Source organism: Cebus imitator, unplaced genomic scaffold (genome assembly GCF_001604975.1).
Source record: "Cebus imitator isolate Cc_AM_T3 unplaced genomic scaffold, Cebus_imitator-1.0 Scaffold0, whole genome shotgun sequence".
In the NCBI taxonomy this organism is placed as follows: domain Eukaryota; kingdom Metazoa; phylum Chordata; class Mammalia; order Primates; family Cebidae; genus Cebus; species Cebus imitator.
The window spans coordinates 1,044,431-1,062,030 of NW_016107315.1; the positions used below are offsets into that span (position 1 = coordinate 1,044,431).

Sequence of the window (17,600 nt, forward strand, 5' to 3'; positions counted from 1 at the left end):
GCCTCCTGGGTTCAGGCAATTCTCCTGCCTCAGCCTCCTGAGTAGCTGGGACTACAGACATGCGCCACCATGCCCAGCTAATTTTTTGTATTTTTAGTAGAGACGGGGTTTCACCATATTGACCAGGATGGTCTCGATCTCTTGACCTCGTGATCCACGCGCCTCGGCCTCCCAAAGTGCTGGGATTACAGGCTTGAGCCACCGCGCCCGGCCTGTAGTTAGCATCTTAATAAATAAATGGTAGCTGTTTGTATTATAACTATTTTTTTTCTGTTCAGTGTTACTATTTTAATGTATATTTATATTTGTTTTAAAATTTAGTGAATTATTTTTTCTGCTCTTCCAGAGCTCCCCTGGGTGTGCTTTGGTCCTTATTCCTGGGCTGGGTCTGGTTACAGCTGCTGGAAGTGCCTGATCCTAATGTCGCCCCTCACTATGCAGCCGGAGTGGTGCTGTTTGGTCTTTCGGCAGTGGTGGAGCTTCTAGGAGAGCCCTTTTGGTTCTTGGCACAAGCACATATGTTTGTGAAGCTCAAGGTCAGTGCGCCATCTGCTGTAAATGGGAAATGGGAAGAATAAGAAGGAGCGTTGTTTTTAAAAAAATGCTTTTATAGGAGAGAATGATTTTTCCAAACTTGCATCTAAAAATGTGTTTAGAAAAAGGTAACATAATCAGTTAAGTTCAGCCACTTGAAATTTGTCAGGTAGGCTAGGCTAAAGTTCACCCCTGTTTTACCATAAATAAAAAACAGGTTTGCTAATAAATTATTAATTGAAGTCAGAATTTAGAAGGACCTTAAAGGCTCTTCATATTTTTCTAGTGATTTTATTTAGTTGCATACTAATACTAATTTTTCTCTCTGCATCTTTTATAATAGATTACAAAAGAATATATATAATGTAAATCTTAAAGCAGAGTATACTGAAAGATCCATGAACCCACCACCCTACCCAAGCAGTGAAACATTACCGATACTTATTTCCAGCTATGTGCCCCGCCCCCCATAGCCAGTAACCACTGCCCTGGATTTTCTGTGTGTCATTCTATTACATCTTGACTTTTTGATAGTATTTGTAAAATGCACCTTGACCATGTTTGCAGGTGATTGCTGAGAGCCTGTCGATAATTCTTAAGAGTGTTCTGACAGTTTTTCTCGTACTATGGTTGCCTCACTGGGGGTTATACATTTTCTCTTTGGCCCAGGTAAGAATCTTGGATTTTATCTTTTTATATAATCTTTGTCTCTCCAACTGGTTTTTCTTCTTATTCCCAACACTGTGTGGTTTGCATTTACAGCACCCATGCCTGTGCAGGGGGTGGAAGCGCCGGAAGGGTGGCCTTGACACTGCTTCTCTGGCTGCCAGGTCCATCCTGTTCCACATTGAGACCATAGGTGTTTCTTGGAACCTGGTGAGGGCCACATGCTGGACTTCATTGTCAAACATAAAAACCTCTTTTAGACATTCAGTGGGCAAGCATGTATCAAAATGATCTTCGGTCGTCTGATAGTCTTGTGAAGGGGAAAAGAAGCAGTGGGGGGTGGGGTGAGGATCACATTGCATGTGTATTATTTTCCCTGGATTTCCATCAGTTTTTTGCAGAATAGATGGAAACTCTGCCAAGCCTGTTTTAAACTTAGATTAAAATCTCCCATAATTCAGAGTTCATGAATCAAGTCAGAGTAGGTATATTTTCAGTTTTAGCAATTTAGGCTTCATTTCCATCTCATTATTTCCTAGTTCTCGTTCATATTTTTTTCTACTTCTAATAAAAATACAACTAGAGTACAACTGCTATTTTTAAAAATTAAATTTAAGATCAGATCGTTACCAGACATCTTACAGTACAAAGCAGTTGTAGTTTTCATTAATGATTTTTCCAGACTTGCACCTAAAAATGTGTTTAGAAAAAGGTAACATAATCAGTTAAGTTCAGCCACTTGAAATTTTTCAGGTAGGCTAGGCTAAAGTTAAAGATAAATTAAGATTCTTAGTAGTGATTTAAGTCAAGGGTACTTCTCACAGAGGAAACTGGCACCAAGTGGTGTGGCTCACAGCAGTGCTGCTGGAGTTTGAAGGGCTTGGAGCATGAAGAAAGAAGGCTGGTGGATGCTGGGCTCTGTCTCAGGCTTGGTGGGGAGTGGAGAGCAGAGGAGCCCACACCTACTAAACTGAGACTCTTCTTTCTCCTTGCCTGGTGCCTTTACTACAGGAGCAGCCTTGGTATTGCCAGGTTGAAAGCAAGCTGGAGGTCCCAGTCTTTCTTGAACCAGTGTGCACTGCTGTCAGGAGGGAAAGAGGGCTAAAGGGAGCTTGTGAAAAGGGGCTCTTTTGGATTTTCCTCCTCAATCTGCAAACAAAACTCATTTGGCTGCTTCTGGCCAGAAGCCATTCTTTTGTCCTGGGTGGGTGGAGGGAGGGGTGGGCCCTCTTATCACCCCACCCTTTCCTCCCCCATCTGTAGTAGCTCTGGGGAAGAGGAAAGAGCCAGCAGTGCAATTGTGCCTTGTAATCATTAAACAGGTTTCCGGGGTTTATGGAAAACCCATAGTCCTAGATTATGGCAAGTCCTCAGATATTAGCACAGTCAGGATACGTGGATCTTTGAAGTGTGCTGACTAGGTGGGAGAGCCGTTCATTTGGCCAAATACACATCTTTTGCGAACGTATTGGACATTGCTGTGGTAATTGAGCTAGTGGATATCTGTTATGGGAATTACATTCTGCCTGCCCAGAAGGATTATGTTTCCTCATTTAAGTGAAGTCTTGGGAGCACTTTGCAGGCAGATGCTGCGGTGGAGGTAAGTGAATAGTGCTGTTTCCCAGAGGGTGAGGCATTGCTGAATAGAAAGTGCAGTTAATCAGCTGGGTGAGGTGGCTTACACCTGTAATCCCAGCACTTTGGGAGGCCCAGGCAGGCGGATTGCCTGAGCTCAGGAGTTTTCGACCAGCCTGAGCAACATGGTGAAACCCTGTCTCTACTAAAAAAAATACAAAAAATTAGCTGGGCTTGGTGGTGTGCACCTTGTAGTCCCAGCTACTCAGGAGGCTGAGGCAAGAGAATTGCTTGAACCCGAGAGGCAGAGGTTGCAGTGAGCCGAGATTGAGTCACTGCACTCCAGCCTGGGCAACAGAGCGAGACTCTGTCTCAAAAATAAAATAAAGAAAATGCTGTTAATCAGAGAGTTATATTACTTGATTGGCCTTTGAGATCAAATTTATAGGCATATCTTAATTATGCCTTTATTAAAACAGTTTATTTTTTTATCAGCTTTTCTATACCACAGTTCTGGTGCTCTGCTATGTTATTTATTTCACAAAGTTACTGGGTTCCCCAGAATCAACCAAGCTTCAAACTCTTCCTGTCTCCAGAATAACAGATCTGTTACCCAATATTACAAGAAATGGGGTAAGTAATACATTTTATCTCTTATCATAGGTGCTGCTTATCCTCGAAAGAAAGAAACTGCAACTGGTTTATTATTATAATCATAAATATAATTTTATAGCTCATATTTATGGAGTGCTTGCTGTATGCCAGGCCAGGGTTTCTAAATCTTAGCACTGTGGACATTTTGGGCTTCTCAATTCTTTGTCGAAGTGGCTGTCCTGTGCATTGTAGGATATTTAGCAGCAGCCTAGTGGGTAGATGCCAGTGGCAGCCACCCCTCAGTGGAGCACCCCAAAATGTCTGCAGACATTGCCAAATGTCCCCTGGGGGACAAAATTGCCCCCAGTTGAGATCCGTTGTGCTAGACCCTATGCTGAATACTTTACCTGCCTTATTTAATGCTTACACCAACTCTGAAAGGCTGACACTGTTTCTGTTTTAGAGTTGAGAAACTAAGGCTTAGTGAATAAAATACCTGTCTTAGGTGAGGGTCAGCATAAGGACAGGAGCCTGGAGGGGCTCACATGCCAGCAGAGTGCAGGCTGTACCACTGTGCTCCACTCTCTCTAGTCTGCTGTGTTTTGGTTTTTCTCCTCAGTTGACTTCTAGCACAGATAGTTGAGAGTTCTGAGAAAGTAGGATGAACCCAACATGGTCTTTTTTTTTTTTTTTTTTTTTTTTTTTTTTTTGCATTGAGACAGTGTCTCATTCTATTGCCCAGAGTGGCATGATCATAGCTCACTACAGCCTTGACCTCCTGGGCTCAAGTGACCCTCCTTCCTCAATCTCCCAAGTAGCTGGGTCTACAGGTACATGCCACCATGCTCAGCTAATTAAAAAAAATTTTTTTTTGAGAGAGAGGGTCTCACTATGTTGTCCAGGCTAGTGTTGAACTCCTGAGTTCAAGTAATCCTCCCACTTCGGCCTCCCAAAGTGCTGGGATTATTAGCCAACATGCCCGGCCCCAAATGATCTCTTGATCTCTGTGTCAAGCTAGTCTTTCTGGTGATATACTTTTCCACCTAGACCACTGTGGATTCCACAGCTGACATGTGGAGTAAAGCATCATCTTTGCTACTCAGTTCCTTCACTCTCAGGCCATTGAACTTTGATTTTCTGGCTCCTCTGGGGTCAGTGCTGCTGCCTATGCCACTGGAGTTGTACACATGATGATGTTACCACGTTGCCTCTACCAAGATGCTTCGTGAGCTCCTCTATTCTGGGCACTTCCCTTCTTTCCATGCTTGTTTGCTTGCCAGTTGTAGTGCACTTGGCTATGGTAAGGCATACGCTCGATTTCTCCTTATTTCTCTTGTGATACTTGAAAAAGTAGTGAAATATGTGAGACATAGGTCTCAGACTATACGGAATCCCGTTGTACAACTTTTCAAGAAAAACTAGATATTATGTATCAATGCCAGATATGTTCTCATTTGTGAGAAAAGGATTCTCCATCCTGCTCAGCTAAATTTCACCTGTAACCTAAACCAACAGGATAGTTTTGGATACCACTGTGCCTCACCTATAGGCTTAGATGGTTAGGACTCAGGATCGCTTCTCTTGCCTAGAGCTTCTGCCGCCTACCCCCAGAGCAGGTTCAAGAGTACGGAAGAGTTCTTCTTCCCCTGAGTGCCCCCTGGTGCCCACCTGTACCAAGCCTGGCAGCTTTTCATACTGCGCCTGTCCCTGTGCCCCAGCAGTATTTTGGGAAGGAGCATTTGAACCATTAGCATAAGCAAAGAGAGAAGTAAAGAGTCTGCCAAGTGTCTGTTAAGCTCTGTGGTGGCCAACCTGAGCAACATGGCAAGACTGTCTCTACAAAAAAATTTTTTTTTAATTAGTCGGGTGTGGTGGTGTGCACTTGTAGTCCCAGCTACTCAGGAGGCTGAGGTGGGAGGGTCACTTGAGCCCAGGTTAAGGCTGCAGTGAGTCATGATTGTGCCACTGCACTTCAGCCTGGGCAACAGAGTGAGACCCTGTCTCAAATAAATAAATAAAACCTGTGATGGGCTCAGAACTCTAAGCTTAGTTTCCTTATCTGTCAAATGGGGATAATAATAGTACCTCCCTCCTAAGGTTGTTTTGAAGGCCCGATGAGCTGGGACATGTAGTCTTAACAATGTGGCCTGGCACAAGTGGGTATCCTTAAGTGACAGCAGATACCACCTCCATCACACTGATGCTTTGAGAGCAGAGCTGCCTCCACAGGGGCACCCTAGCCAGGCAGCGCTGATGGCATTGGTGTGGGAGCTCAGCAGTTCGGTCTGGTAATGTGCCCTGAAAGCACCGATGCCCAGACTGCAAGGACCCAAGCCCTGATCATGAGAAGGCTGTGTGTACCTGTCGTATTACCGCTGATATACAGTAAGAAAGTGGCGCCGTGCTTGATGCCATCGGGGATACAGACATGTAGGAGAGGTGATTCCTGGGCCTCAGGGAGCTTCCTGTGGGCTTGAGAGGCAGCAGGTATAGTTCTGAAGCCTGTGGGACTCTCCCCAGACCTCAGAGTCTTCATTTTTAAAGTGAGATTGTTGGTCTACATGACCTGTGAGGCCCCCCTGAAGACCTCAGGAGTTAAAGTGTTTGAGCCTTGACAGAGAGCCATTTAAAATAACTGCTATTGACTGCATGTTTTGTGCCGTGCACTACACCAAGCACTTTACATGGATTTTGTGTTTCATTCTCATAGTAATGTAGGAGATGAATACTGTTATCTCCATTTTGCAGATAAGAAAACTGAGGTTCAGAGGAGTTAAGTGACTAACCGAAAATCACATAGCTGGTTTTGGACCCACTTCTCTCCGCCTTTTGTTGGGGACTAGCTTTAGGCTATGGTTTACCCTGATGTTATGTAGTCTTCCAAAAGAAATTGGCTTATTGCCCATAGTAGTTACTGTTTACATAAAGATTAGGAAGTTCCAGGTGCAACAATTCATAATTCAGGCTTATTATTATTTTTTTTTTGAGATAGAGTTTTGCTGTTGTTACCCAGGCTGGAGTGCAATGGTGCGATCTCGGCTCACCGCAACCTCCACCTCCTGGGTTCAGGCAATTCTCCTGCCCCAGCCTCCTGAGTAGCTGGGATTACAGGCACGCACCACCATGCCCAGCTAATTTTTTGTATTTTTAGTAGAGACAGGATTTCACCATGTTGACCAGGATGGTCTCGATCTCTTGACCTTGTGATCCACCCGCCTCGGCCTCCCAAAGTGCTGGAATTACAGGTGTGAGCCACCACGCCCGGCCGCGATTCAGGCTTATTATTTTAAAAAGAAAAAAAGAAGCCAGTGTGGTGGCTCAAGCCTGTAATCTCAGCACTTTGGGAGACTGAAGTGGGAGGATTGCTTGAGCCCAGGAGTTTGAGACCAGCCTGGGAAACCTGGTAAGAACTCCTCTCTACAAAAAAATGTAAAAATTAGCTGGGCACAGTGGCACATGCCTATGATCCTAGCTACTCAGGCTGAGGCAGGAGGGATCGCTTGAGCCCTAGAGGTCGAGGCCGCAGTAAGCTGTTCATGCCACTGCCCTTTAGTCTGGGCGACAGAGTGAAATCTTGTCTTGGAAAAAAAAAAAATGAAAAATGAGAAAAAGTAAAAGAAATGAGATTATTCTGAATGCATGAATGCAGCGTATGACTTTACCATGGGCAGCGTGCCTGACTTGGCTCCCCGGAACAGCTTTCTACACTGGGGACTACCTTAGTGGAAACTGGTCAAATAATTGTATTTACTATCAATTTGACCTAATTGTGAGATTTCCCTTCCTGTTCTTGTAGAATTCCATCTTCTTTATTTAACCTTATAACAAATTAATGATACTTCAAATAATGGCTTGCGTTTATATTCATTGACATTTCTGAGGGATTTAATATGAGAGCTATGCTAATATTTAAGTAAAGCTGAGGAATTTGGCTCAGCAAGCATGGATTAAGCATTATTATATGTTAAGCACTATACCAGGTGCCCTGAGTGAGGCCCCTACCCTCAGAACTTGCATGCTGATGAACGGATAGGATGCTTGCTCAACTAACTATGCTACAGGACACTGTGTGTCTAGTGTTATCAAAATAGAAGCACAGAGGAGGGACTGCTGAATTCCATCTAGGAACATCAAGGAAGGCTTCATGGAGGAAGCTTCTTTTATGTAGACTTTGACACATGGGTGGGCAGAGGTTAAATGGATATGGGTGGTGGAGATGGGCATTCATGACCAGAGAAAGAAAGAAAAGTTGCTCAGTGCTTGTTATCTGCCCATCATTGTGTTGGATAACTGGGGTACTTAGGTTGGCTGGACAATTGGGAAAAGGAAAGGAAAGGTGGCAGAAAGTTATGAAGGGAGGTAAACCTGACTGCCAGGCTAGGGTCAGGTGGTGGTGGCCTCATGCTGTGGAGCCTGGGCTTCATTCAGGGGCAGTGGAGCCAAATGAAAGGATTTGTTTTTTTTTCTCTGATCACCCCCTAACCATGAAAGGTTTTTGAACAGCACCATGATCGAACTTCCTGTATTGAGGAGCTTGCCATCTCTTACAGAGTTATAGTGTCTCATTTTTTTGTTTTCATTCAATCCTCACACTGGCTTCATGAGATAGGACTTCTTATCCCATGTTGCAGATGAGAAAACCAAGGCTTAGCAAGGTTAAGTATCTTGTCCCCAGCATTTACTCTAATAAGTCAAGGAGCTGCAGGTTGAGCCCCAGTCTCCAAGCTTGACTCCAAAGCCTGAACCTGCAATGAGAGGGATAGGCTAGAGAAAGAGTAGGAGGCAAAAAAGCTCATTGGGAGCCTGTGCAATTGTCCAGGTGAGGAGTGAGGACAGAGGAAGGATGGATGAAAGTGGGAGGATGGACAAAGCTGGGGCAGCGTCGACAGCCCCAGAGTGACTAGGATAGGTGGAGCGAGAGGGAGAGGAAGGAGTGCTGCCTAGGGTGGAGGAGGTGATGGAGGGCAGGGGACAGGATGGTTGGTAGCCTCACACTCCCCAGTGACTGTTGTCATTGCGGTAAGGATGTGGCTGATCAGATCATCCTGAGTCAGAAGGCTTTGGGAAGTTGATGAGTGACTCAGGTGGAAGTGTGATGAGCCTCTAAGTTCTGATTCCAGACCTTCCCCCTGAGTTACCATCCATCACCTTTACCACCCCAGCCTTCTGTTTCTCTGCTTATTGGTCAGGGCATTCCAGGGAAATTCCCAGCTATGTAGATCAGCTCATCAGTCCCAACCCAGCTATTGTGAAATGGGCCTCTTTTGATCGCCCCAAATGACACCTCCATTATTAACCTCCATTCTGAGTAGAATGGTAAAACTCTACCACATGCTTCCTCTCTCCCACCACTCAGCCCCTGCCTGGAGAAGCCACATCTCAGATTGGATTTCCTGCCTCTGTGTCCTTAATGAGCACTTTAGTAAGTGGTGTGGCCATTCCTTCTGAACCACAGGCCCATTTAAACCAAAGGCATTAAGAAAATCAAGTATGATCTCTCAGATTAGGTACACCAGCATAATTTCACTCTCTCAAAGCACTTTGTCTTTTAAGAACTCAACCATCTTCCCAAATCCATTCACAACCTGCAGGCAAGCAGGTGTCAAGGGAGACTCATGACAAGCAGCAGCCTTTGTTTCCTTTTAAAACAGGACAGGTCCTGCTTTGCTGACCCCTGGGAGGACCACCGCAGCATGGGAAGGGGTGGGGAGCAGTGAGTGAGAGAAGGTGCTGAAGCCGGCTGTGGCCAGAATCCGAGTCTGAAGATGACATGGTCCCCTGTGCCCCCTAGTGGTGGGAAATTGTCTGCTGCTCTTTGTTCCAGGGAAAGGAGATGGCCTGGTTTTAAACATCTTGCAGCTCAATTTCCTTCTCATCAGGGAAGATTTACTCCTGGGCTAAAGAGATATCCTGGCATCTGCTCTGAGTCTCTGATTCCCTGAGGGCAGCGTAGTTTGGGAGGATTCAGATTTGTGCTCCCTGTGTCTGGAAAAAGTGTCCAGAAACCAAGGGGTAAGGAGAATGGGGACTAGAAGTGACCCTTGCTTTCAGAGGTACTCTAGACTTGCCCTGTTCTAAATGTTAGCCACCAGCCACATGTGGCTATAGAGCATTCTGGAATCTGGATAGTCTGAATTGAGATGAGCCGTAAATGCAAAATACATATTGGATTTCAAAGTCAATATGAAAAAAAAAGTTCTTATATGGATTACTTGTTGAAATGATAATATTTTAGATAAATATATTAAAATTAATTTCACCTGTGTTTTTTTCCTGTGCACTGTGGCTGCTAGAAAATTTCACATTACATCCCTACTGAACAGCATTGCTCTTCATAGATGGGCTTTGTGCCCAGAACGGGCCCACATGACCGAGGCAGCCTTCAGGCCTGCCCTTGAGAGCTGTGGCTGACCTTTTGGAGAGGTAGAGTGCGCCTTTGTGATTTAGCCCTCCCCTCCCAAAAAGCCCTCTGAAATCCTACCATTCAAAAGTCTTCACTTTAGATAATCACAGCTTTTCAAAATGCAAGTACCCTAGGATTAAGAACCTAACATCAGCAAGGAGTGATGGCCCACACCCATAATCCCAGTACTTTGGGAGCCAAGGTGGGAGGATCGCTTCAGGCCAGGAGTTTGAGACAAGCCTGGGCAATGCAGCAAGACACTTATCTCTACAGCAGTTTTTAAAATGAGTTGGGCATGGTGGCACACACCTGTAGTCCCAGCTATTCTGGAGGCTGAGGCGGGAAGATGGCTTGAGCCCAGGAGTTTGAGGTTATAGTGAGCTATGATCACACCACTGCATTCCAGTCTGGGTGATAGAGCGAGACCCTGTTCCTAAAACAAACAAAACAAAAAAATTTAACACCCAGTCTAAATATTCTGGAATCCCAGGGTGCCTACAAGATAGAGGAGGGGGCCCCAGAGGATACTGAGCCCCCTGGCTGCCTTGTTCTCCTGTTTTGTGTTCAGCTCCCTGGCTTTGAGGCTACCTGTCTCTTTCAGGTTGATCTCTGCCCTACCTAACTGTTTCCTTGTTCTTAGAAAATGGCCTTTTGGTGCCCGCTGGAAGATAGATCTATCTATCTATCTATCTATCTTTCTGTCTATCTTTGAGCCAAATTCTTGCTCTGTCGCCAGGCTGAAGTACAGTGGTGCCATCTCAGCTCACTGCAACCTCCGCCTTCCGGGTTCAAGTGATTCCTGTGCCTCAGCCTCCCAAGTAGCTGGGATTACAGACACTTACCATCATACCCAGCTAATTTTTGTATTTTTAGTAGAGATGGGGTCTTTCCCGTGTTGGCCAGGCTGGTCTCAAGCTCCCGGCTCAAGCGATCCACCCACCTCGGCCTCCCAAAGTATTGGGATCACAGGTGTGAGCCACCATGCCCGGCCTGGAGTTTTAGAAGAGTCATATCAGAAATTTTGTTTTCTCCATTCCTCTGTCATATCCATTCTGAGTGATTTACCTGACCTGGGAAAGTTAATTTTTTTTTGAAATATGGAAGGGCAGCTCCTCTTCCCTTGTGGAAAAGGGCCCTGGATGGCTGAATGGCTGAACATAGCATTATGTTGTGCAGTTAATGGAGCAGAATTTGTTCTGCAGCTCAGCATGCTTTAGACAGTTTTTAAGGAAAGAACAGGCTGTGAGCTGTATGTGTTAGCTGTGGGACAGCAGCAATTCTTTAGGGGTGTCAGTATATGAGTCTTGGGCAGGCACTTACAGAATTTGGCTTTGTGTTTAGTAATGTAAATTCTTCGCCAGTGTTTGTGGGATGCCTTCTGTGTGCTTAGCATTGAATGAGGGTTCAGTGGAGACTATCCAGGTTGGGATTTAGGGACCAGAATGCCTTTGCCTCTCATGTAGCATTGCATTCTTACACTTGCAATGCCTGTGATGTTTTTGTTTTGTTTTGTTTTGTTTTCTGTTCTAGGCTTTTATAAACTGGAAAGAGGCTAAACTGACTTGGAGTTTTTTCAAACAGTCCTTCTTGAAACAGATTTTGACAGAAGGTAAGTACAAGGACACTCTGAATGGTCAGGAGACCGTAGTAGAAGGAGATTTCACAGGACTGCCGATTACCTGGGTCCAGACCACAGAGCCTCTGGGGCAGAAGAACTTCAGAAATGGGAGGATGGGGCTTAATCAGAGAGAGAAACCAACCTCTATTTAGTTTTATGCTTTGCTTAGGTTGTCTAATTTAAATCTCTCCATAGCCTTGTAAGAAAGATGTTGTTTCCCTTCATCATGGATGAGGAAACTGAGGGTCAGTGAGGTTGCAGAACTTCTTCAGGGTTTTACAGTAACAAGGAACAGCTTAACCAGGATCCAGGTCTAACTCCAAACCCCATGTTATGATTCTTATGAATTTATTATAAAAGTATTAGTTACATAAAAGTATTTTATATTATCATTTTATATCATTCACTTATATCATTTTATTTTCTTCTTTTTTAAAATTATGTCAATTCTCTAATGTTGGATTTATTTTCTTAAACAACAAATGCACCCGTTTGAGAATACGGTCAGACTTCGGTCCTTCCAGTTTACCAGTGGCAGAGCTCTCAATGTGGAGGGCCAGCAAGGGGCTGGAAGGACATTTAGTTTTTGTATATATATGTGTGTTGGTTTATTTGTACCTAGCTTTAATTTAAAAAATGAGATTTTAAGGCAGCTATAAGTTGCTGAAGGCAGTAGTTTCTGCATACACATTTCATATTCATATGCCTATTACTGAATATATTTTTTAATCTTTTCAAAAATTATCTTTTAATTATCAAATATAGTCTCATTAGAAAAAATAAGAAAACAGAAAAAATAATACCAGCATTTTAATACAACTGTTATTATCTTAGCTCACTGCAACCTTCACCTCCTAGATTCAAGCATTTCTCCTGTCTCAGCCTCCTGTGTAGCTGGGACTACAGGCATGCACCACTATGCCTGGCTAATTTTTGTATTTTTAGTAGAGACAGGGTTTTACCTTGTTGGTCAGGCTGGTCTCGAACTCCTAACCTCAGGTGATCCACCCGCCTCAGCCTCCCAAAGTGCTAGGATTACAGGCAGCGCCCGGCCTCTATCTGTATCTTTGTTCATTATGTCTCCAAAGGAAAGCAACTCCCCCTACACCTCTCTTTCCCCATCTGTGAACAAGGGATAGGACCAGGCAGTGTCTGAGGGCTCTCTGATCTTTGAAAGTACACACATGTTTCTAGCGTAAGCTTATAACTTTGCTATTACAAAAATGAAACTGTTCTGAGGACTTCTCAGGGAAGGGAGGGTCAGAAGTCTCAGGAGAGCTGAGTGAAGGGCCTGAGCGCTTAGTTCCTGAGGAGCAGGGAGTGTGCCGTCACGTCACCGCTGCCCTGCTGTGACCTGGCATAGGAGGGCTATTCAGCATGTATTTGTGAATGAAGTGAGACAAGCCACAAGGTATCTGTTGTGAAATGGTGTATGATGACAGTTCAGGTTGTTGTAAGAACAGGACAATCAGTGGAGAGAGTTTTGGAAAGGACAGTTGCTCATATGCACTTTTTTTTCCTTCCAGGGTTTTAAGAGCAGTTTTAATGAGTTTGAGGGAATGGATCCAGTCCAAGTAATGGCCTAAATTGGTTTTCTGGATTGCAGACAACACATCTCTAGACATGTCTTTGCAGCAGCAGGTTTAAGTTTACTGCAAACTAAAGCCTCCAGAACTCTACCTGACTGCAGTGCCAGGAGCCTGCTCCATGGTTGGACCTCCTAGCCTGGCTCCCTCTGACTGGCAGAGGGCCATTAGGAACTTCTCAGAGCCTCTGTCTCCATGGCTGTGAAATAAGGAAGTTGCCTGACTGAGATTCTAAGATTCTTTATATTTTTAAAACTGCAGCTCTAAAAAAGTTGAAATGCCCTGGGTTTTTTGTTTGTTTTGTTTTTTTGTTTTTGTAGACAGGGTCTCACTCTGTCACCCAGGCTGGAATGCAGTGGTACAAACACAGCTTACTGCAGCCTTGACCTCTTGGGCTCAAGTGATCCTCCCACCTCAGCCTCCCAAGTAGCTGGTACTACAGGCAAGGCATCTGGCATAACGCCTAGCTAATATTTTGATTTTTTTGTAGAGGCAGGGTCTTATGATGTTGCCCAGGCTGGTCTTGAACTCCTGGACTCAAGCAATCCTCCTGCCTTGGCCTCTCAAAGTTTGGGATTATAGCCACTGAGCTCACTTTTTGTAGTAGTAAAAATGTATATGCTGTTACTTCTGCCCCCACATTTCCTGAACACTATACCAGGTGCTGAGAATCCGGAGATGAATAAGTAACATGCTGTGGCCTCGAGCATTTCATTCTCTCACCAAAGACACGTTCGTCTGGTTAACTGATACTGGGCTGTGAGGGGTGTAGTACTTGGAGACTCATTTCCTAGAGCTTTGCTAGGAAAGCAGGGGCATAGAGATGACTGAGAGGGGCTCCTACCCTCAGGAAGTTTATACAGCGTAGGAAGGAGAGGTCCATTCTGCCAAAAGACAGGGAGGGCCCTGCAGAAAAGACACTCTAGATGGTGAGAATGCCAAGAGCCAAGGCAGGCCCAGCCTGACTCAAAGCAGCTGGAGGGCTAAAACCTGGGAGGTAGGGTGCAGCAGAAGATGACAGGGTGATGAGGGTGAGGTTGATGAAGGGAGTCCAAAATGATAGCTTGGGGTCAGTGTGTAAAAGCCCTCAAAATGATAGCTTGGAGTTAGTGTATAAAAGAATTAAGGAGCCTGGACTCTTTGAAAACCCTAAGAGCCATTGTGGCTCACACCTGTATCCCAGCATTTTGGGAGGCCGATGTGGGTGGATCCCCCGAGGTCAGGAGTTGGAGACCAGCCTGGCTAATATGGCGAAACCACATCTCTGCTAAAAATACAAAAATTAGCTGGTCATGGTGGCAGGCACTTGTAATTCCAGCTACACGGGAGCCTGAGGCGGGAGAATCATTTGAACCTGGGAGGCGGAGGCTGCAGTGAGCCAAGATTGCACCGTTGCATTCCAGCTTCGCTGATGAGCGAAACTCTGTCTCAAAAAAAGAAAAGATCCATTATGAAAGCAGGCTGGGCATGGTAGCTAACACCTGTAATCCCAGCACTTTGGGAGGCTGAGGCAGGTGGATCACTTGAGGTCAGGCCAACATGGCGAAACCCCATTTCCACTAAAAAATTTTTTAAATTAGCTGGGCATGGTGGTGGGTGCCTGCAATCTCAGCTACTCGGAAGGCTGAGGCAGGACAATCAATTGAACTCAGGAAGCAGAAGTTGTAGTGAACGACATCGTGCCACTGCACTCCAGCCTGGGCAACAGGCTCTGTCTCAAAAAAAAAAAAGAAAAAAAAAAGCTATGAAAGCAGAGACTGATTTAAGAGCTGTATTTTAAGCTCGGCGTGGTGGCTCACAACTGTAATCCCAGAACTTTGGGAGGCCAAGGCAAGCGAATCCCTTGAAGTCAGGAGGCTGAGGCAAGAGAATCTCTTAAGCCCGGCAGGCGGCGGTTGCAGTGAGCCAAGATCGTGCCACTGCACTCTAGTCTGGGCGACAGAGCAAGACTGACTCTCAAAAAAAAAAAAAAAAAAGATATGAAAGCAGAAACTGATTTAAGAGCTGTATTTGAGGCTGGCATGGTGGCTTATACCTGTAATCATGGTACTTTGGGAGGCCAAGGCAGGCAAATCACTTGAGGTCAGGAGTTCAAAACCAGCCTGGCCAACATGGTGAAACCCCATCTCTACTAAAAATACAAAAAAAAAAAAAAAATTAGCCAGGCATGGTGGTGGGCACCTGTAATCCCAGCTACTCAGGAGGCTGAGGCTGGAGAATCTCTTAGGCCCAGGAGGCAGAGGTTGCAGTCAGCTGAGATCATATCATTGCACTCCAGCCTGGGAGACAGAGTGAGACTCCATCTCAAAATAAAAAAAAGAAAGAAAGAAAACTGTATTTGCAGAAGCTGGAGCTGTTATCAGTGAGGGTGGATCCGAGCAGCACAGAGACACAGGCCTGTGAGGACCTGCAGAGGTCTCACCATAAACAGTGGCAGGGGCTTGGGGAGAGAGGCAGGGTGGGAGAGAGTCTTGAAAGATCTCACTGCTTCCAGCCTCTTGCTGCTTTCCTTTTGAGCAAGTTACTAGGAGGTGAGAATTTGCCCTTCAGGGTGTGGGCAGTTTAGTGCTCCTTTTCCACAGTGGTCAAAATTTTTTCCTCATAGATGAGAAACTTCTATGATGAGCCAGGGGGATGGGAGCCCTGGCTGGTGTCTTCACCTTGAAGGCATTAGACTATCTTAGATTTGAATCAAGCCTGAGTTCATGATTCAAATCTAAGATAGTCTGATGCCTTGCCAGCCCCAGGGAGCTCTTTGCACCCCTGAGGAACCTTTGGATAAACTTGTGCATATAATCATGGACACTTTACAGATAATTTATGCTCAGATTATCTGACCTCCCCTTAAAACTTGGGACCATCATTTTCATTATTAAAATTTAATTATCTCCACATTCTTTTTTAAAACATTTTTAGACTTGTTTTATTACTATTTTTTATTTTTAATTTAACAGGCTTGGAGATTTGCTGTCAGTAAAGTCCTCAGCACTTTCCACATTGTTACTTTGAGATTATTTGAAATCAACATTAGGACAAGGACATGTCTTTAACTGTTATCTAACATTTCTCTATTTGTCAGCTGGAAAAGCTGATAGCTGATAAGAGAAAGAAAACAATACATTAATGTGTATTTGACGTGCTAATTATTTTGCTTTTTTGTTTATAGGGGAGCGATATGTGATGACATTTTTGAACGTATTAAATTTTGGTGATCAGGGTAAGATGAAATTCTGTAGTGTTTTAATTAAAAGTGAATACTATTAATAGGTGCTTCCTAATATTTTTCTCTGATATATTTAATGAAAGATGAACCTGAAGATTAAAGAAAATTCTAAAGACTGTAAATCGTAGTTCTTCGTACTGACTATACCCTCCAATGTGACTTTGGTGGCAGGTGTTCTGGTGCAACCCTGGCCCTTTAGTTCGCCTCCTGAGAGCTCTGGTGGTCATTTTGGGGGTGGAAGGTGACAAGAGAGGAGAAAAGGGAGCTCACTGTCTCAGAGCCTCAATCTGTCCCATGTTTATGTAGCTAGATAGCCTTTCAGTATTTTTATATTTATCTTTTAATATAATCCCAAAGTAACGGAAATAAAATAGAAAAACATCAACTTTGCATTAATGACCTATACAAGAAATACTGTTGATAGAAGCATTCTGTGTCTTGACTGTATCAATGTTGGTATCCTGGTTGTGATATTGTACTATAGTTTTACACAGTGTTACCATTGGGTAAAGGGTATGTGGGATCCCTCTATTACTTCCATTTTTTTTCTTTCTTTCTTCCTTTACTTATTTATTTATTTTTGAGACAGTGTCTCACTCTTTTGCCCAGGCTAGAGTGCAATGGTACCATTACAACTCACTGCAGCCTCAACCTCCTGGGCTTAGGTGATCCTCCCACCTCAGCCTCCTGAATAACCGGGATTATAAATGCACATCAGAATGCCTGGCTAATTTTTTCTGTTTTTGTAGAGACAGCGTTTCTCTATGTTGTCCAGGCTCATCTCAAACTCCTGGGCTCAAGTAGTCTGCCCACCCTGGCTTCCCAAAGTGCTGGGATTATAGACATGCCTGGCCACTATTACTTTTTGTAAATCTGTATGAATCTATAATTATCTCAAGATAAATAAGCTGTAATGAAAATATTAAATAAACAATTTTAATAATGCTGTGAAAATTAAAGTAGAAAAAACAACATGATTGTTGTTTCTTCCTTTTCGTTTTGTAGGCGTGTATGATATAGTGAATAATCTTGGCTCCCTCGTGGCCAGATTAATTTTCCAGCCAATAGAGGAAAGTTTTTATGTGTTTTTTGCTAAGGTGCTGGAGAGGGAAAAGGATGCCACACTTCAGAAGCAGGTAATGTTGGTTCTTATGTCATCTCTCAAGTTAATTCTGCCTTTAATTGCAAGACAGACAGACAGGAATGTGAAGCAATCTGTTTCTCTTCTGTTTGATCAGGAATTTTCTTATAGATTTCATTCTTCCCTGACATTCTGTGTGATAGTGGGACCCGGGACTCCCCTCTTCATTTGTGACCTTCTCCCTTTGCTCTTGGCTGTGCCTTCTTCTCACTCCTTTGTTATTCTTTGTGACCTTACTCTTTTTTTTTTTTTTTTTTTTT

General features: G+C 44.2%; 1 protein-coding gene across 1 annotated transcript in view; it reads left to right on the forward strand.

The window, feature by feature from the left end:
* The window catches only part of RFT1 (RFT1 homolog), a 41,310-nt gene that overhangs the window by 8,632 nt on the left and 15,078 nt on the right, over positions 1–17,600 (forward strand). Inside the window, exons 4-9 of the mRNA XM_037736657.1 lie at positions 347–536; positions 1,102–1,203; positions 3,271–3,408; positions 11,303–11,381; positions 16,143–16,193; positions 17,205–17,335. Of these exons, the coding sequence (XP_037592585.1) occupies positions 347–536; positions 1,102–1,203; positions 3,271–3,408; positions 11,303–11,381; positions 16,143–16,193; positions 17,205–17,335 (691 nt within the window). The remainder of the gene's footprint in view (positions 1–346; positions 537–1,101; positions 1,204–3,270; positions 3,409–11,302; positions 11,382–16,142; positions 16,194–17,204; positions 17,336–17,600) is intronic.